The sequence below is a fragment of the Bison bison genome, unplaced genomic scaffold (assembly GCF_000754665.1).
Source record: "Bison bison bison isolate TAMUID 2011002044 unplaced genomic scaffold, Bison_UMD1.0 scf7180017864473, whole genome shotgun sequence".
NCBI lineage: Eukaryota > Metazoa > Chordata > Mammalia > Artiodactyla > Bovidae > Bison > Bison bison.
Window position 1 is genome coordinate 5,709,189 of NW_011495034.1, and position 21,142 is coordinate 5,730,330.

Genomic DNA, 21,142 nt, shown 5'->3' on the forward strand with positions numbered 1-21,142 from the left:
CAGTTCAAAAGCATGAATTCTTCAGCACTCAGCTTTCTTCACAGTCCAACTCTCACATCCGTACATGACTACTGGAAAAACCATAGCCTTGACTGGACAAACCTTTGTTGGCAAAGTAATGTCTCTGCTTTTGAATATGCTATCTAGGTTGGTCATAACTTTCCTTCCAAGGAGTAAGCGTCTTTTAATTTCATGGCTGCAATCACCATCTGCAGTGATTTGGGAGCCCCCAAAAATGAAGTCTGACACTGTTTGCACTGTTTGCCCATGAAGTGATGGGACCAGATGCCACCATGATCTTCGTTTTCTGAATGTTGAGCTTTAAGCCAACTTTTTCACTCTCCTCTTTCACTTTCATCAAGAGGCTTTTGAGTTCCTCTTCACTTTCTGCCATAAAGGTGGTGGCATCTGCATATCTGAGGTTATTGATATTTCTCCCGGCAATCTTGATTCCAGCTTGTGCTTCCTCCAGCCCAGCGTTTCTCATGATGTACTCTGCATATAAGTTAAATTAGCAGAGTGACAATATACAGCATTGATGTACTCCTTTTCCAATTTGGAACCAGTCTGTTGTTCTATGTCCAGTTCTAACTGTTGCCTTCTGACCTGCATATAGGTTTCTCAAGAGGCAGGTCAGGTGGTCTGGTATTCCCATCTCTTTCAGAATTTTCCACAGTTTATCGTGATCCACACAGTCAAGGGCTTTGGCATAGGCAATAAAGCAGCATAGCAGATAGTTAAAATATGTATTCTTATAAATTTCTTTCTGTTCATTTTTATCAGAGAGTCCCACGGACTGGCTGGGTATACAGAAATGTCCAGAAACCAGAGAGTGTATCAGATCACATGTACAGAATGGCAGTTATGGCTCTGGTGACCAAAGATGAACATCTTAACAAAGACCGGTAAGCTGTGAACTCTGGTGTCAGTTTGGGTCTGTGATCTATGGGAGTGCATGACTCTTCACGTATGAGGCCTGTGTCCAATTCTTCTAGGTTAGTTTATAGTCAAGAAAAATTATTTGAGGCAAACCGTACAGATTCAGGATGTGGGCAGACCATACAGATTCAGCAACTGTGTGCTGCAGTTGTAAACTGCACTCTGGGTTTTCTCTTGGCAAGTGAAAGTGTCTGCCTTGGTCTCAAGGAAACATAAGTGTGATTTGATGATTTTCCCAGGCCTTGAAGGTAAGTGTTTTATGTCTAAAATTGGATCCAGACACTATGTATTTTATTTAGCCCCTTTTCTGAATAGCAGCACTCTTTTGTGAAGTGACTTTTTGAAGTGGTATGTGCAGGAAAGAGCTGAGAAAGAGATATCCTGTCCCCTTAAGTCATCCATCAAGTGTTGAAAATAATTTTTGAGCACAAGACAAAGTTTTCTAGCCAAACAGTATAAGGTAGTAAATAAAACCCAGATGAAGTACATAGGCCCAGAGTGGCTTCTATACAAAGCACAAAATAAGTCATATTAGAAAACTAACAGGAGAAATCACCTGTTCTTGGGTGATCTTACTGGAGGGGACAGAGTCTGAGTTGACCTCTAAAGGGTTGATTTGATATAGAAGTAGAAGACACAGCACAGAAAGAGAAGGGCATGGAGACCAAATCTCTGATGATAAGGAAGTAAAGGTATGTTTTGGAAATGATAAGTCAGTCCATCCAACTGAAGCAGAGGTTCATCTGGGAGTCTCAGGAGCCCTGTTACTCTGTAGATGGGGTAGAACTTAAGGAGATTTTTGGCACATAGTACAAGATGAACATGGTGTCGAATGGCGATGAACCTACGCATAGTCTGCAGTTAGAGCTAGATGAGGAAGCAGCTGCAGGCAGGGACACCTGGAGTTCTTGTTCTGCCTTGTTGATGGCTGGGAACACGAAGCAGACTGGCCCTCTGGGGCATTTATCTCATAGCTGCCTTTGTTATTTTGATGACGATTATCCTGATCAGCAATCATTACCACTAACAATTACCAATCGTTACCACTAATAATTATAGTCATTTGTTGAATGATCAACATGTTCCAGGAACATAAAGTATCAAATTTAATTTTCATACCAAACTTAGGAAGTATTAGTACCCCTTTCTTATGGATAATAAAATGAAGGCTGCAAAACTTAGCATTTAAATAAATTAAGTGACTTGGCAAAGGGCATGCAGCTAATAGATGTTAATTGCTGGATTCAAACTCAGATCTGTCCAGCTCTACCTATTTCTCTATAAAGGGCTTCACTTTGACATCTGACTAGTACATTTGGAAAATGATTTGTTTTAAGTGTTGTATTGGTAAGTAAATGCTATAACCAGATCACCTTCTTCTGGCTTTTTAAAGTTATTAACCTTTTAAAGTGATATATGAGTGACCAGCTTTTTTTTTTTAATTCATGCTAACAGCTTCCCTTGCATTCTCATGTATTTGTGCTGAATATTAACTAGCAGTTTTGATTCAGATCTGTTGCAGGCTGGCAGAATATAATAACCCCTAGAAAATACTGCATTAAAATCCTCTGTGAGGCTGGAGAAAAAAACTATATTGTGTAACTTAAAGTAGTATAGAGAAGGAGTCTGTAGTGAGTATAATTCTGTGTGATTATTTCTTGCCTGGTCAGATGTGTACGCCTAGCCCTGGTTCATGATATGGCAGAATGCATCGTTGGGGACATAGCACCAGCAGATAACGTCCCCAGAGAAGAAAAACATAGGCGAGAAGAGGTCAGTGTTGACTGTTGATTCCACAAAAGAAAAACCCATTGCTGAAACAAAGGAAAACCAGAAAAGCCCGTTACTGAAATGCAGCTAAGTTCACTGACCCTATTGCAGTAAGAGAGAGTACCTCCTTGACAGAGTCTTAGTATCTTGGGAAGGAAGATCAGGGGAGGGTATTTATAGAGTTGTAGGGCCTGGGCCTGAGGATGTTTGGATGGATCTTACAAGAGCGGCTACTGTCTTACAAGGTGAGATTGCCCAGACTTTAAACATAAAGGCTTTGGGTTGGTAGGGCTGGTAAGGCAAGGTCTTAGCAAGGGTCTTCAAGAGCAAGCTGTTACTGCTTACTCTACTTTGGATTGGTTTACAATCTTACCTTCCAGAAGTAAGGATTTCGTGGAATAAGCAGTGAATTGATTTTCTTGTTCTAAGTCTTAACACAGGGACAGGGCATTGTGTTGGTTTCATTTCTCACAGAGAGGCAGAAAGGGGATCTGAGCACAGGATACATGGTGTGGCTTTCATTCGAACCATGGAGATAGCTGGAACTTGAAGGCATTCTCCATGCCAGTTAAGCTCTTTGGAGAGAAGTTCTATAAAACCCAGGAATAATCATTATTATAATTAGTATTTAGTAAGACAAGCCTGGTGGGCTACAGTCCATGGGTTTGCAAAAGAGTCAGGCAAAAGTTACTGGCTAAACAAAAACAATAACAACAAATTTTAAATTAGTCCTTTATTTTGGTGGTTAAAAATTTTAAAAATTTGTATTAGTAAGAAATGACATCAATTAAACAGGATCTGCTGATTGGGAATCTTAAAACCAGAGCCCAGGGACAAACAGGAAGACGTATTTGAAGCAGAGACTGGAAAATTCAGGAAGGTTTTTTTTTTAGCTGAATGGACGGGTCCCAATTCAGGGACTGTTGCAAGCTGTTTTTCTTGTAGGCCAGAGGGGTTGATCCTAAATGTCTTTAAGTCAACAGATCCTTCATCAAGATGGTTTAACAGGGAAGGTGGGCTTCAATAGCTGTTCTTGGGGGAAGGGTGTGGCCAGAGCTCAGTAGCCAACAGCATTTTTTCCCCTTTTGAGGTAAGAAGATCCACAGGGAATCTCAATTCGGGAGTTCCAACACACCATAAATTATGGGAACAAGGGAGATAGGGAATGTGGTCATCCCACATGAGCATCAGGACAGTTTGTGAAAAGGGAGGAGCTAAGGAAACATTTCTCTTTAGGAGTCTAGACTGTGGTGAATAAAGAATTCCTGAGTTGATTGGTTGATAGAAAAAGAAACCAGTTAGTTCAAGATAGTGAGTTGCAGGGACTCTCCTGGTAGCTCAGTGGTTAAGACGCCACACTCCCAAAGCAGGAAGCCTGGGTTTGATCCCTGGTCATGGAACTAGATCCCGTGTGCTGCAATGAAGTTCCCATGTGCCGCAACTAAGATCAGGTGCAGCCAAATAAGTTAAAAAAAAAAAAAAAAAGATACTGAGTTGCAGAAAGGAATTAGCCCCAAACCAGAGGATGCTGGGTGCTGACGTATGCCATAGAGGAAAAGACCCCTCAGTATATAGCATGTTTCAGGATGTATGGTAGTTTCATACAAGGGTGAATTTAGATATTGTGGAGGAGAAATCACAGGCTGAAGAACCATAAGGTGATCAGAAACCTTAAAGTGACCAGAGGAAGAAGACACTTCCCATGTGGGCACCCAAGCAGTGTGAGGTTCACTCCACCGAGGAGCGAATCAAAACCTTCTGAAGAAAGAACAGTTCAGTAGGAGGGATCTCCAACGCCTGGCAACAGAGTAAACCTACCTCTGTCCTGACAGAAGCTGAGTCCTGGCTAGTGGTGCCCCCTGGAGGGGCATCGAGAGGACTTGCCACCCAGAGAGTGCTGGATGCCATATCTGGGCAGTGATGAAAAGCCTTCCCGGCCTCATTAAACCTCCTGGCTGCTGCCCACCCCATCTGACTCACAGGAGAATAAATATCATCATCAGAAAGGACAGGCAAACATCTTTAAGAACCGCAAGTTCTTGGGCAAGAAATCAAAGGCTTGGGAAGCGCTGATCTTCATTGCTTCTTTCTCCACTCGTTAGGATTTGGGAACAGAGAGAAAGATGTGGGAGGTAAACAACTCCTTATGCAGATGGTGTTTAGGGATGAGGTTTGGATGTCTGAACCATGCCTTAAGATAATTAACTGAGGGTTTCTTGGCTCTTTGAGGTGAAACACACATACGGGACCAGGAAGTGTCATTTTCCCAGAGGCTAGTCCGCTGCATCCAGAGGGCTTTAAACCCAAGTAAGAGGGAAGGAAAATATTTGATAACCCTGGAAGGCTGATTGTCTCAGAGGAAAGTAGGTACTAAGATGAAAGGGAGCATGAGGGTGTAGAAGAGAAAATATAGAGGGTGGGGGCAAAAGCAATGCTTGTAGGCTGACTCCCTTCCTAAACAGAATAAAATAAACTTTATGTTATAAACAGAGATGGTAAATGATGCCTCGTAGGAATCATGGATGTGAGAGTTGGACTATCAAGAAAGCTGAGTGCCAAAGAATTGATGCTTTTGGACTGTGGTGTTGGAGAAGACTCTTGAGAGTCCCTTGGACTGCAAGGAGATCCAACCAGTCCGTCCTAAAGGAGATGAGTCCTGAGTGTTCATTGGAAGGATTGACGTTGAAGCTGAAACTCCAATACTTTGGCCACCTGATGTGAACTAACTCATTTGAAAAGACCCTGATGCTGGGAAAGATTGAGGGCAGGAGGAAAACGGGACGACAGAGGATGAGATGGTTGGATGGCATCACTGACTCAATGGACATGAATTTGAGTAAACTCCGGGAGTTGGTGATGGACAGGGAGGCCTGGCGTGCTGCAGTTCATGGGGTCACAAAGAGTCAGACGCAACTGAGCAACTGAACTGAAAGGACCATTAAGAACTAGTGGAATGGAGCTTGAGGCTGGAATACAGCAATAATAGGTTATTATATTCTTCTGCAAAGGGAAAACTTACTAAGAGGACAGAGTCATGATACATATATATACACACATACCTGACTGTTAAAGTTGCTGAAGAACTAGAGGTTAAAAGGGGAAGAACCATTTATTATGGGGGTGAACATGGCAAGATAGAGAAAGTGAAACATACAGTGAATACTTTATAGAGTCCTTACCCTGTTCCAGATAATAAGTACTTTATAGTGACTATTTCATCCTCACAGCAAACCCCTTCATTTTATAGATCAGAAAGACCAAGATGTATCTTGCTCAGGATTTAACAGCTAGTAAATGGCAAGCTGGGTTTCAAACCGCATCTCAGTCTGTAGTTTGTCATTAGCTTTTGCACTGTGCAGCGTCACCAGTGACGTGTGAGTGATGAATACTGCCTTCTGGGTGCTTAACGTTTCATTCAGCTCAGAACGTCAGGCAAATTCTTGACATGCTTTGCTAACAGGAAGAAGCTAGGGAATTATCACTCTATGTCTATGTGTGAACAAGGCAAAACTCAGTTTAGAAGTGGGAGTGGCAGGGCTCACAATCAAGAAGGGAAAGTCTGGTATCATCAGACCCTTGTCCTGGACTTCAGTGAAGTCAGTTTCAGAGGATCATTTAAAAAGGGCCTGATTCTATGGCATAGGCTGCCAAACAAGGAATAACAGCTAAGAGGTCTCAAATGCAGTCCTGATTGTATAATAACAAATGGTGTCAATGAGTTTAGATCCAGAAAAATCATTGCTCAGCTTTAGGAAGAAAGCAAAAACATATTTGTTATGTTTTGTTTTTTAAAGGACATTGTGATTTTAGTCAACAGGAAGCTTGTTAACAAGTCATATGTGATTTCCAAAAAGCCAACTCAGTCTTGAGCTGCATTTATAGAAACAGAGCATTTACCATGATGGACACTTTGGTTCCATTGTGTTTTGTCTGGGTCAGACCACCCATCAATCACTATATTCAGTGCTGGGTACATCACTTTAAAGAGAATAAAATAATTCCTTGTCAGAGCAGGACTTTTAAGTTTGTATTCGAAGAGTTTAGATTTTGATATATCTCTGTACATATATGTCATTCAGTTCATTCCTTTCAAACAAAAGCAATGGGCAAACGTTTCTATAATAGTGGAGAGAAAAGTGATCTATTTGTAGAGACATTTTTAATTTTTGAAAATGCAGAGTTTTATCTCAAGTATTTTGCTGAGATTTATGGAAAAGAAACAAGGGAGAATGCAAGTACAAAATAACCAAAATTTCATACCACTAAGGATAGTATAATGCTACAAGCCATTCAAGATGGCAACGCTACTTACAAGAGCAGACCATTGACACTGGCCAGTATGGTTTGCTCTGGAAGTGGTTGCGTTCTATAACTTATTTTTTCTCCCCATTATAAATAGTTATATATAAAATATTCACTTTTATTTTTATTGCTTTTTACCATTTCACCATTTGATTTTAGTAAGACCTTGCCCCTTTTGTATAAGCACTTTGCTAAAAGTGGTTCTTAAAACAGTATTCTTTTCAGGGAGCCTAAGCTCTGGCCAAATGAACTGGAGCTGATTAAGAGGTGGAAGATGACGATAGGAGGAGAGGGAAGGAGTTGGAAGCCATTTGAAAGTAGGTTGCAGACCTCATGCCCCCCAAATCGGATACTTGAGGATTTTGGAGCAACACAGAAATGAAAGAAGAGATGGAATAAGAGGGGCTCTTGGGACTTTGGAGATTAGAAATATGTACTGAGCACCTCCGTGCTCTCACTCTCTCATTTCAGCCTTTCTGTGCGTTTTGGCTCTCTGAACTCTATTCTGGGGCTTCTCGCCCTCCATCTCATCATGCAGCTGGTTCCTGGGTGGCTGGTTAGAGTTACATGGCCATCCCTTGGACCAATCACTGGCCACAGAGATTCTCGTCTTTTGGGTTACCGCCCACCTGATTGACATTGTGTTTTTGTGAGGGAGGAAGACAGGAGGGGTAGGGTTAGGCACAGTGGAGGAACTTGCAGGGACAATTTTCAGCTTGATATGAGACACTGGTACTTCCTACTAACGCTGCCTAAAGTCCACTTGAGCAGCCTCTTGGGGTGCTAGGTTCCCACCATGAGGCATGTGTTGGGGGAGGACACAGGTCCCCACTGATGGTGCTGAGGGGTTTGCTGCACGTGGATGGTTTCGCTCACTGCCCTTTAACATCTCTTTTCAGCCTGTGAGTCTGTGAGCTTAACAAAATGCTGTCTTGTAATTTCCTTTATGTTAGTGACAATAGCTTCCCATTTGTGTAGTGCTTTACATTTTGCAAATAAAAACATTAACAATAGAAAGTGAACATAATGGTATACCAAAAGTTTATTTGAGCTTCGTAATTCACGGATACTTTCCTGTTTTCCCCACAGTCAGATTTGGTTTGAACTGTAGTACTTACTGTTGAGGGCTTCCCCGGTGGCTCAGCAGTAAAGAATGTGCCTGCAATGCAGGAGACGAGGGTTTGATCCCTGAGTTGGGAAGATCCCCTGGAGGAGTGTATGGCATCCCCCTCCAGTATTCTTGACTAGAGAATCCCATGGACAGGGGAGCCTGGTGGGCCACAGTCCATCAGGTCGCAAAGAGTCTAATACAACTGAAGCGACTGAGCACGCATGCACTTACGGTTGAAATTGACATGCATTTGGGGACTCTCATCCACAAGATATAAAACCTTTGGCCTCACTTCTGTTATTTCTGTAATCGTCTCTCATACCCTCATTGTCCTTGATTGTGTCTAGTGTGCTGCAGGCCACAACATAAGTACTCCTGAATAAATACATATAAATAAAGACACTTACTTATTTAACATACACAACTGCTCTCCTTGTTAGCCTAAATCTTCTCCAATATTCTGCTGCCCCTTTGGGAGTTATTTGGAAGAGTGTGAGTCCATTATTTGGCATTTGCAGATGAGTTGTTAACTAACAAATGTGAACATGATTAAAATAACGGTTTGATCTTTCAGGAAGCAATGAAGCAGCTAACCCAGCTCCTCCCAGAGGATCTCCAGAAGGAGCTCTATGAACTTTGGAAAGTAAGTATATACACTGGGTTGCTTTTTATCGTAACTGAATTTGTATGGCACGTCAGTGTTTTAGTTGCCTTAGAGTATCTTAACGTGCCGTGTCTAACTTACCTGCTTTCTGGATTGTCTGATTCTCACATCCCAGCTGTTATAGGTGTCTGTCAGGGCTAATAGAAATGATTCTTCCTTCCACGTTCTGCATTTCCCTTCTCACCATAATGCCTGGTACAAATACTGACTCAGAGCCCCTGGATTTCCTGATGCATTGCTCTCATCCTCCACTGTGCCAGCCTCACACCCACCCATCTCTGGTCCTTGAGAGAAACGTGGGCTTTGGGGTCATTCAGAACTGGGTTCCCAACTCACTGCTTCCTGGCTCAGTGGCCTTGGGTTCATTCACCTCCCTGAGTCAGCTGCGCATCTGTGAAACCTGTAAGGGTTGTTCAGGTTGCATGAGGTCAAGGGCAGATGTGCCGTGGAGCCCAGCACCGAACATGGGCCCCGTCGGGCCTCAGTGCCTCCCTGGTGCTGCTGATAGCAGGCGGCTCTGGGGAAGGGGCATGCCTGGTGCTCCTGTTGTCCCCCTCCTAGTGCTGACTTCCACGTGTGAAGGGAAAATAACACATCCTTGCCTCGGGCAGTTTCTCACTTCCCTCCAACCTCTTCCCCTGCCTTCCTTGCTTGAGCCCCTAGCCCTCCTTACTCTGGGGTAGCCCTGCCTCATTGCTCTGGAGGCCGGAAGTCCAGATCATGGTGTGGGCAGGGCCATGTTCCGATTCCCTCCTTGCCTCTCCCTGGCTTCTGGTGATGCCTTGTCCAGCTTTGGCAGCCCTGCCTCTGAACACATGGCTCCAGGCTCTGCTTCCGTAGCCAGCTGTTGTTTTCCCCGTGTCTGTGCATGCGTACTAAGGCGCTTCAGTCAAGTCTGACTCTTTGCGACCCTATGTACTGTAGCCCGCCAGGCTCCTCTGTCCATGGGAATTCTCCAGGTTTGAATACTGAAGTGGGTGGCCATGCCCTCCTCCAGGGGATCTTCCTGACCCAGGGATCGAACCTGCATTGCGTACATTACAGCCAGATTATTTACCACTGAGACACCAGGGAAGCTGCCTGTGCCGCCTCACCACCCCCACCCCCCGCCCTGTGTCTGTATCTGGGCCCAATTCCCTCTTGTAAGAATGTTGATCATTAGATTAAGATCCGTCCTAATCCACTATGGCTCTTTCTTAATTTGATTACATCTGTAAAGACTGTTTGCAAATAAGATCACATTCATAGATTACAAGTAGATTTGAACTTTGTGGAAACACTGTAAACATAGAACAGCTGTCATATTACACATTTTAAAAATCATGTTCGATATTAACACGTTGGCTTTGGTATGAGATTTCCAGGGTTCGAATTAGTGGCTCCTCTGTTTACTAGCTGTGTGATCTCGGGCAGCTTACGGTACCGCTCTGAATGTCATTTCCTCATCTACAGAATGGCACTAATAGTGTACCCGTATTACAGGGTTGTATGGCAATCAAGTTAATCAGTATGGTAAGCAGTTGGAAAGCTTTCCTGGTGGCTCAGTGGTAAAGAATCCACCTGCCAATGCAGGAGACACCGGTTCCATCTCTGGGTCAGGAAGATAGCCTGGAGAAGGAAGTGACAACCCACTCCAGTATTCTTGCCTGAGAAGTCCCATGTACAGAGGAGTCTGGCAGGCTGCAGTCCATGGGGTTGCAAAAGAGTCAGACATGACTTAGCAACCAATGATGACCACGCAGTTAGAATATTGCCTGACATATGTAGTATGTTTTTCTGTCTCCAATCTGTGTGGTCTGGTTTTGATTTCAGAAAATAGGGTCATTCTGAATGCAGGGAACTTTGAATAGTGCTAGGTACATAGAAAATGGCAGTTGAATTGATTTCTGAAATGTAAATCACTGCTGTTCACCACTAACAACAGCTTTCGGCCCAAAGGGTCACATCTAGTTAAAGCAATTATAATTTATCGTTTGCCACAGAAGCGTGAAATCACATTTCAGTAAGTCAAGAGAAAGCATTTTCACTTTTTCCTCGAAGTATCACAGAAGGATGTCCTCTCTACCACCTGAGTTTTCCTTTAAAGAAAGAGCCCTTCGAATCCTAAGGCAGATCAGGATCTGCTCCCCGCCACGTGCCCAATGCCTGGCACACACACCTACCTTTGAATTGTTTCCCAGCCTGCAGCTGAAGATCCAGCTGGGTTAAAAAGTACTCCTTCAAAAGGTCCCTGGAGAAGGAAATGGCAACCCACTCCAGTATTCTTGCTGGAGAATCCCATGGACAGAGGAGCCTGGTGGTCTACAGTCCATGGGGTCGCAAAGAGTCAGACACAACTGAGCGTGTAAGCACTTCGGAGGTCTCCTTGTTCTTTCCTCTGAAGTAAAAGGGTAGGATTTTGGTGGGGAGTTTGATGTGCAGCAATATGAGGGTCCTGGGTCCCAGAGGGAGAGGCACTAAGGTGGGAAAGCATGACATGCAGAAGATTAACTTTATGTCTGCACTGTGGTCAGGGCCAGCCTTTCTCCAAGGGAGACAGGCAACCTTTGACCTTCTTTGCCTTTCCTCTCTCTCTTCCCTTTGGGTCCTCCATGTCGAAGACCTAGAAGTTGTATATCTTTCCTGCTTGAAGCCCTTCTGTTGCTCTGCAAACACCCACCGGAGCTGCATCTAATAAAAACCAAGAAACCATCAGTGATTCACAACACATCACCCTGGCTAGAGAAAGCATGGCAGATTCATTATCTAGGGTGGAATTAGAAACGAGAGCCTGACACAGAAATCAGCTGGGAACACTTTGGGCTTAACAGAAGAATGCTTCTCTGCGGTCTTAACTGGGGCATGTGGTTGTGTGACGCGTGTGCTCTAAGACGCCGACTGCCTGTAGCTTCTTGTTTCAGGCCTGCACTGAGGAGGGAGGGACCAGTGGGGCGAGGAAAGGTAAATACGCTGCTTCCTGCCCACTGCCTTCACTGCCTGCCTGCCACCAACACGTGCACATACAGCCGGCAGAAAGAGTTCTCAGACCCTGGCTGTATCCTCAAGAGGGGTGTGATTAGCTCCTTTCTATTCTGAAAGCAAAGACAGAGCTTCCCAGTGTAGAGTGGAAACCAAAACTAAAGGAGAAAGCCAGAAACTCACTTCAAACGGAAAAGGAGACCTGACACTAAATGGAGAGGGAACTAACTGGAGAAACATAGAATGAAATATTTGTTGTTGTTTCGTTGCTCAGTCGTGTCTGACTCTTTTGCAGCCCCATGGACTGTAGCCCACCAGGCTCCCCGTCCGTGGGTTTCTCCAGGCAGGAATACTGCTGTGGGTTGCCATGTCCTCCTGCAGAGGATTTTCCCAAACCCAAGGATCGAACCCACATCTCCATGTTTCCTGCGTAGCAGGCAGATTCTTTACCACCTAGCCATCGGGGAAGCCTCAAGATGAAATATTAACTTGAAATTAATACTCAGAATCTGGATTAAAGAATAATGATCTTGAAGACAAGTTACTAAACAGGAAGGAGAATGTTTGAAAGTACCCATGTGAACACATGAGACTTGGCAGGCATCAGGTGGACTAGATGGAATTGTGAATGCCCGCATGGAACATGGGTGTTAAGCTGTGGAATTGTGTTTGAATAGTCTCTGTGATGGTCTTGTATACAGTGGAGAAATATGGCCAATGGAGAACGTGCTTTTAGCTGTAACTGATTCCGGGTACCAGGTCTTCCTGGCATAACCTGCCATGTGGGCTTCCCAGGTGGCCCTAGTGGTGGAAAACCTGCCTGCTGGTGCAGAAGACGTAAGAGAGACGGCTTCAATCCCTGGGTTGGGAAGATCCCTTGGAAGAGGAAATGACAACCCACTCCAGTATTCTTTGCTGGGGAACTGCATGAACAGAGGAGCCTGGTGGGCTACAGTCCATGGGGTTGCAAAGAGTCAGACACGACGGAAGCGACTTACCCACATGTGCAGCCCTAATCATGCTGCTTTAATTGTCCCTTTACTTAGGAATATGAGACCCAGTCTAGTGCAGAAGCTAAATTCGTGAAGCAGCTAGACCAATGTGAGATGATTCTTCAGGCATCTGAATATGAAGACCTTGAGAACAAGCCTGGGAGACTGCAGGACTTCTACGACTCCACAGCAGGTACGCAGCACTGATGTCAATAAGCATCATTTCAGTTTGGCTTAACTTACTCCTAGCGTAATGACTAATATTACCTTAGAGAAGTGCATGGTTGTTCAACCCTCCTCTGACCCTTTCATATGGAGCATCTGAGAAGAAAATGGTGGGATTCATGGTGTGAGGCTACCTAATGCAAGAGAGCCTTGCCGCCCTGGAGTCTGAGCACCAGATTCACATCACGCACACTGGCTGTGTGCTCCTAGATGATCTCCTGACCTCTCTGTATCCTTCCTAAAAAATGGAAATCATAGTACCCTACAAGTAGGTTGGTTGGTTTTGAGATTTAAGAGAGATGATGCATGTCAAAGTGCATTATGTCAGTGCTTACTAGATAGAAGGTCATGTAAGGTAGAGGTAGAGATAGAGATTTAAAAAGAGAAAACTGCAGGCAGCGAAGTCATCATTGTCGCTGTAGCCCTACAGAGCACAGGCCTGAAGCTGCTTGGGTTTACATCTTGGTTCTTCCACGTTCAGCTTAGGTAACCTCCAGTAGATTACTTCACCTAGTTCTGGGTCTTCGTTTCCTTATTCTTGGGGCTTCCTGTGTAGCTCAGTCGGTAAAAGCATCTGCCTGCAATGTGGGAGACCTGGATTCAATTCCTGGGTCAGAAAGATCCCAATGGCAACCCACTCCAGTATTCTTGAGGGGGGAATCCCATGGACAGAGGAGCCTGGCATGCTACAGTTCATGGGATCACAAGAGTCGGACACGACTTAGCACTACCTTTCTTTTCTTCTTTCTTCCTCATTTTTAAATTGAGAATGATTATAGAGTCTACTTTATAGGGTTGTTTGAGGATATATGTGAAGTGTGTAGAAGACTGCCTGGCAGTAAGCCTTGGCTGTCTTCATTTTGGCACAACTTCTGCAGTGAGGAGCCAGGGGCACTGACCACGGGTCTCCTGTTGCTCCCTGGAATAGAGCTCCAGCTCTCTTCCCTTGGAGTTCCCCAGGCTCAGCTGACCCTCCGTCTCTCCTGAGAGAACTGTCAGAGATGGCCTTGCTGTGACCTCTCCCGACCCTTTTGTGGCCTCATCAAGTCCAACAAAGTCCCAGCTCCAAAATAAGCTCCCAGATCTAATTTGCATTATAATGGGGTTGATTTGATTTTCCTTCTGTCTGGGCTCACTTACCTCTGCCCTAGGCAAGGCCCTCATTGTTTCTGTATGGATGGCGGTTCAGTCAGTCAGTCAGTCAGTCAGTTAGTTCAGTCAGTCAGTCAGTTCAGTCGCTCAGTCATGTTCAGTCAGTTCAGTCGCTCAGTCGTGTCTGACTCTTTGCGACCCCATGAATCGCAGCACGCCAGGCTTCCCTGTCCATCACCAACTCCCAGAGTTCACTCAGACTCAGGTCCATCGAGTCAGTGATGCCATCCAGCCATCTCATCCTCTGTCGTCCCCTTCTCCTCCTGCCCCCAATCCCTCCCAGCATCAGAGTCTTTTCCAATGAGTCAACTCTTCGCATGAGGTGACCAAAGTACTGGAGTCTCAGCTTTAGCATCATTCCTTCCAAAGAAATCCCAGGGCTGATCTCCTTCAGAATGGACTGGTTGGACCTCCTTGCAGTCCAAGGGACTCTCCACCCGGTGAGTCTTCTCCAACACCACAGTTCAAAAGCATCAATTCTTTGGCACTCAGCCTTCTTCACAGTCCAACTCTCACATCCATACGTGACCACAGGAAAAACCATAGCCTTGACCAGACGAACCTTTGTTGGCAAAGTGATGTCTCTGATTTTCAATATGCTGGTATCTAGGTTAGTCATAAATTTTCTTCCAAGGAGTAAGCGTCTTTTAATTTCATGGCTACAGTCACCATCTGCAGTGATTTTGGAGCCTAAAAAAATAAAGTCTGGTTATAACCACCGAATTTAATCTCCCAGGCTCAGGAGTTCACCCTGCACATCTCAGTGCTTTTCTCCTTTGTAGATCTTAAGTACCATCACATCTTTGCTTTATGGCTTTCCTCGTCCTTAAAAATAAAATCTTGATATATCAGAGAATGGCAACCCACTTCAGTATTCTTGCCCGGAAAATTCCATAAATAGAGAAGCCTGGTGGGCTACAGTCCATGGGGCCACAGAGAGTCAGATCAACTGAGCGACTGAGCACAAACAGCTCTGTAGTCTCCGTTCAACTCTCTGGTTTCCTTTCTCAATCCTCCCTATCACAACTAAATGTTCCTTCTTTTTGCTCAGTCTGTGCGTGGTCCAGAGCATGCCACCGTGATGTCACAGTCTGACTTGCATTCTCCATTATGATGTTCCTAGTTGGGTTTCTTCCCAAATCCCCATCTACTCACCCCACCCTATGGTAAGCTGTAGAGGGCCACGACCAGCTTTGTCTCCTCTGTCTTTGAAGTAAGTGATGCTCAAAATGTTTGACTTCAGTTAAATAGAATAACACTGGAAACCAGGAAGTCAGTCAACTATAACCCATGGGCCAAACTGGCCTGCTGGTTCTTTGTGTAAAAAAGTTTTATTGAAACAGCCACACTCTTTATGTGTTGTTTATACTGCTTTTGTGCTACAGCCACAGAGTTGAGTAGTTGGCCACAAAGGCCAAATTGTTCACAAAGCCCATAATATTTACTACGTGACTCTTTACTCTAACCTGCCAACTGTGTTAGAAGCAATGATCAGGTTCCCAGATAGCATCTTTTCCCAATAAGGTCATAATCATGTTTGTGTTGTGCTTTACACTGTTATCCTCAGATAGATACACAATGAAAAAAATAGAAAATGAAACATGAGAATACTGATAGAATCCAAAAATATGGGAGCTGGAAGGATCATCTAGTTTAAGCTCCACATGTTACCAAGGAAGAAACTTGAGCCTAGAAAGTGGGTGATGAGCCCACAGCCAAATTTGAGATTAAAACTCACTGCACTTTCTCCCGGAGAAGGCAATGGCACCCCACTCCAGTACTCTTGCTTGGAAAATCCCATGGACAGAGGAGCCTGGTGGACTGCAGTCCATGGGGTTTCTAAGAGTCGGACACGACTGAGCGACTTCCCTTTCACTTTTCATTTTCGTGAATTGGAGAAGGAAATGGCAACCCACTCCAGTGTTCTTGCCTGGAGAATCCCAGGGACGGCAGAGCCTGGTGGGCTTCCGTCTCTGGGTCACACAGAGTCGGACACGACTGAAGCGACTTAGCAGCAGCAGCAGCACTTTCTCCTCTGGTGTACTACTTCTAGTGAACAGTTAATAAAAACATGTAACCGATGTAAGAAATGATTTCTCACCATTTTGCTTGCCCCGGTTTGAACAGGGTGGTCATAGTAGAAAACATAAGAAGAGATCAGATTCTGGATATATTTTGAGGGTAGATTCAACAGGATTTGTATGTGGCGGTATCTGTAAGAGGAACCTGAGGGGTTTGGACTTGTCACTAGATTGGGCTTCCCTGGTGACTTAGTCAGTAAAGAATCCACCTGCAATGCAGGAGACCTGATTTCCATCCCTGGGTTGGAAAGATCCCCTGGAAGAGGGCATGGCAACCCACTCCAGTATTCTTGCCTTGAGAATCCCACAGACAGAGGAGCCTGGCAGGATACAGTCCATTGGGTCACAAAGACACGAATGAGCAACTAAGCACACACACACACACTAGATGGGAAAGATGGGAAAAAATCAGGGGTCCCAGAAGCCAACGGGAGAAAGTTTCAGGAGGGCAGGAGTAGCCGTCAGATTGAGCAACGTGGTGCTGCTCGGTGGTGGAATGATGGTAAGTCTGACGGCCAGCCTTTACACAGTGGGGCAGAGGGTGGCCTGGAAACAACACGGAGCGTGGAGGACAGGCCCCGCCTTGGTGCTAAGAGCTGCGTAAGACAGAAAACAGCCAGCACTGGGGGAGCTACAGGGAAAGCTGCACCGCAGGGCCAGCCAGGTGTCAGGTAGGGCAAGAAAGTGAAAGGGACATTAAGCAAAGAGATGGCGCATAGGGAATAAATGGGATAGAGTTCACTGTGAAATGAACAGTAAGCAGCAAAAGGCACTGGCAAGAGAAGACCATCAGGGAAGAGACGGTGGGCTTAACACCGCCCCTGCCAGCGTCTGTCCACCTAAAATAGCTCAGAGCTCGGTTATTGCCCAGGGCAGAAGTCCAGGGAAAGCCAAGGGGCCAGGAAGACAGGGCAGACCAGCTGATTTCAGGGTAAATGTTTGCATTCTTGTTTGCAAGCGAGGGGACAGCCTGGACCCACTGGTCTTCCTGTTAGTCTTTTCATATGTAGGTGCTTGAAAGTGAAAGTGTTACTCAGTTGTGTCTGGTTCTTTGTGACCTCATGGACTGTAGCCCACCAGGCTCCTCTGTCCATGGGATTCTCCAGGCAAGAATACTGGAATGGGTTGCCATTTCCTTCTCCAATGTAGGTGCTTGGTTCCCCACAACTGCAGATTCAGAATGGCCAGAGGCTGTTCTCAGATGTTCCCAGAGAGGGCCCCAACCTCCCCTAGTTTCCCTGGAGTTCCCAGTAAAAGTTGCTTGTTGCAGTCTTCCCCAGCTCTGCCTGAGCTGCAGTCCTTTTCCTAATTCTCATCTTTCCTCTCCGTTGCATCTGGGGTGATGAAAAGTAAGTTCTGAGTGGTTGCGTCCAGCGCCTCTCCAGGACCTGGGATTGTATCATCTGTGTTGGAGTGAAGTGTGGGTCAGATCACAGAACCGAGCCCCTGGGAAGCCCTAGGACCCAGCTGGAGAAATTGATGTATTCTCTTGTCCTTATTTCTTCCCCCATCTTCTTGCCTTGCAGGAAAATTCAGTCACCCTGAGATAGTCCAGCTCGTTTCTGAACTTGAGGCAGAAAGAAACGCTAACATAGCCGGCGCCGCCAGTGAGCCCTGCTCCTGAGATGTGCCCTCCGTTGCTGCACTCCTGTAGCAAGCATTTCAGTTTTCTGTCTCGTGGTATTGTGTTTTGCCACTGTTGATCTGTTGATTTTCCCAGATGTGTTTATTTTCAATTGCCTGGACTCCAGCAAAAAACGTGATACAGTTTGGATAATAAAAGAAGCTATAGAATGTGGTTAAGAAAATGTTAGGGATGGAGACTTGGAAGCTGAGGGGGAGGGGTTTGAACTAAATAAAATTTTTAAATCTTAAACTTTGGAATATTTATTGTTGATTCTAAATCATTGTATTCTGAGTTCATAACCTACACTCCTGAAGGCCAGATTCATTGAACAATAGAAAATTTAATTATGATTGCTTTTAAGAAAATTCTTCAGCTGGCTTAGTGATAAGGATCTAGGAAAAACAAATTATTATAATACATTCTCCCATCAATTGAAATGCTGCTTTATTCAAGTTCTGCAGCCCAATCTTTAATTCACTGTGACCTGTTTTAGGCCCCTGATCACAGACTTGAAAATCTGGTCATGGTTCCCTCCCTGCAATTCTTTTTGTCATCTGGGGATAGAAATCTGGGTGTGCAATTTTAAATGTTATTTGTCTGCCTCTGCTTTTCCCCTGGCTGGTTTATATTTTTCAGGCCTTGATTATATTTATCACCAGACAAGAAATAAATCATAAGTTATTACTGGGTCATTGGACCTTATGGAGAGATCACGTCAGACCTGGCTTCTTCCCCTCATTTCCCTTTCACAGGATAAGATGCTTGCCTTTAAATGATGCACAGCCACTGAATGGTGAAGAAAGGATGGCTGGCTGTGCAGGCCAGCTCAAGAGTTTGGTGGAAGCATGATGCTTACCCCTTTAATTCAGATGTCAGTTTCCATTTGAAGAAGGCCTAAAAAGGCTGGCATGGTGAGAATTCTAGGCAGCGTTTCTTTGGAAACTCTGCAGTATCCATGGATACCCAGTCTGCCGGAAGCAAGGTGCCGTGATCTCTTCAGAGACAACACGTGTGTACATAGAGCCGATCTGCACTGCTAAGAGTTGTGCTGCTCTGCACTGAAATGCTGTTGCATCACAGCCACACTAAGTAAAAAGCAGTAAATGGTTGAAAGTCAACAAAGTCTGGTTATTACCGGAGATTTGATTAGCAGGCGAACAGAACCATATCAGTATTTTGGAGTTTTTTTTTTCCCTCCTGGCATGAAATCATGCACACAAAATAACCCCAGATAAAGTTCAGGTATTTAAAACCGGAAGATGTTCTGTAACCCTGGAGTTTTATTGGGATGTTTGCCTACTGTAATTTTCATAAATCCACACAGAGACTTTGGAAGTTTTTACTGGGTCAGACTTAATACTGGTCACAATCATCTCAGTTTTTCATTTACCTGCCACGTGAGGGTCCACATTGACTCCTAAATCTTGCTTACTGGAATAATATATTTAAATACCAGGTTTGAAACAGTTGCTTTCCACATCACATTATCACCATCTCCCTGTTACCAAGTCCAGGCTCGCTCTCTTTTCCAAAAGATGGGCCAATAAATCTGAGACAAGGTGTTAAGGCAAGGAAGACGACTTTATTCGGAAAGCTGGCTAACCAAAAAGATGGCAAGATAGCACCTCAAAATAAGCATCTTCCCAGGGCCTGGTTGCCAGGTTCTTTTATGGATCAGAGGTGGGGGGAAGTGAGGAAACAAGTAAAAAGACTATTCAATCCTTGCAAATGTCTCAGAATGGCAAGCCTCAGGCAGGGGGATGGATATATTAGTTTCACTTCCTTACTGTCCTTCACGGGTAGGTGGGCTCAGGTTATCTCCCCAAGGCAGGCAATTATGTACACCTATAATAACAAGGTGGCAAAGTGTTAGTCGCTCAGTCATGTCCAACTCATTGCAGCCCTGGATTGTCACCTCCCAGGCCCCTCTGTCCATGGAATTCTCCAGGCAAGAATATTGGAGTGCGTTGCCATGCCTTTCTCCAGGTATCTTCCCTGACCCAGGGATCGAACCCAGGTCTCCCACATTGCAGGCAGATTCTTTACCATCAGAGCCACCAGGGAAGCCCCAAAAGTGGCAAAATGAGGGTTAAAGTCACATAAGCAACATGAAGGAAATGGCAACCCACTCCAGTGTTCTTGCCTGGAGAATCCCATGGACGGAGAAGCCGGGTAGGCTGCAGTCCATGGGGTCACACAGGGTCGGACACAACTGAAGCGACTTAGCAGCAGCAAGCAACATGAATTCAACATTAACCCTTCCCGGTTACATTCTTTTATTGCACCCATCCACACTCCAACCTGATAAAAAGTGAGAGGAGAGGGTTGGGGTTAACGTTCACGACCTTATGCACTAATATACAGTGAAGTTCAACAACTTTCAGGCTGACATAATTTTGGAACAATGTACAGAGGCACAACAGTCACTTAGATCCCCAGTGTTCTCATCACGTTGACCACTGTGAGTGGCGTGGCTTATCAGGAGTGTTCACAGTAAAGCACACAGCTGTTCTGTTTTCCATGGTTCATGACCAGATCTATAAGAAATGTGTAATTTAGGGGAAATGCAGATTGTTTTGCTGACATGACTATCAATAGTCATAGTCGAGATAAAGGTGTAGTGTGAATTTATGAATATTCTCCATCAAACAACAATTTAATAAGTGATAAAAGGTTAAATTACAGAATGGCTTCAAAAGATATTTTGTAATCACAATTCACACTGGAATTTTTGATTATTGAGATGTAATTTTGGTATCATACATATTGTAATATCATTTCAGATACTTGGTGCTGATCTAGCCTGAAGCTGTTTTGATTTGTTAGCCAAATATGTCCATTGTGTGCAAATACTGTTCAGTACTGTGGAACACTTGAAAATACTGCAAGTGAGCTGAGCCCAGCTGAACAAAATAGGGCAACTCAGCAGCTGGTCAAATTGGGATACACTTGCCCATCAAAGTCAGGGACACAGGGAGCTCCAGAGTCATTAGGCAGTGAGAAAATGAGACCTACCAACCAACGACTGTTTTAATTATTCTACTTAAGTGATGTGATATTGAATGGTTTGCCTTGGAAACGAACAGAGATCATTCTGTCGTTTTCGAGATTGCATCCAAGTAGTACATTTCGGACTCTTTTGTTGACCATGATGGCTACTCCATTTCTTCTAAGGGATTCCTGCCCGCAGTAGTAGATATAATGGTCATCTGAGTTAAATTCACCCATTCCAGTCCATTTTAGTTCGCTGATTCCTAGAATTTTGACGTTTACTCTTGCCATCTCCTGTTTCGACCACTTCCAATTTGCCTTGTTTCATGG

The 21,142-nt window shown here is 44.6% G+C and overlaps 1 protein-coding gene across 1 annotated transcript in view; it reads left to right on the plus strand.

Moving 5' to 3' along the window:
* HDDC2 (HD domain containing 2) overlaps positions 1–18,070 on the plus strand; it is a 19,678-nt gene extending 1,608 nt beyond the window's left edge. Inside the window, exons 2-6 of the mRNA XM_010861770.1 lie at positions 784–905; positions 2,610–2,712; positions 8,697–8,765; positions 12,791–12,929; positions 17,721–18,070. Of these exons, the coding sequence (XP_010860072.1) occupies positions 847–905; positions 2,610–2,712; positions 8,697–8,765; positions 12,791–12,929; positions 17,721–17,818 (468 nt within the window). The 5' untranslated portion in view covers positions 784–846 and the 3' untranslated portion in view covers positions 17,819–18,070. The remainder of the gene's footprint in view (positions 1–783; positions 906–2,609; positions 2,713–8,696; positions 8,766–12,790; positions 12,930–17,720) is intronic.
* Positions 18,071–21,142: the final 3,072 nt, after the last annotated feature.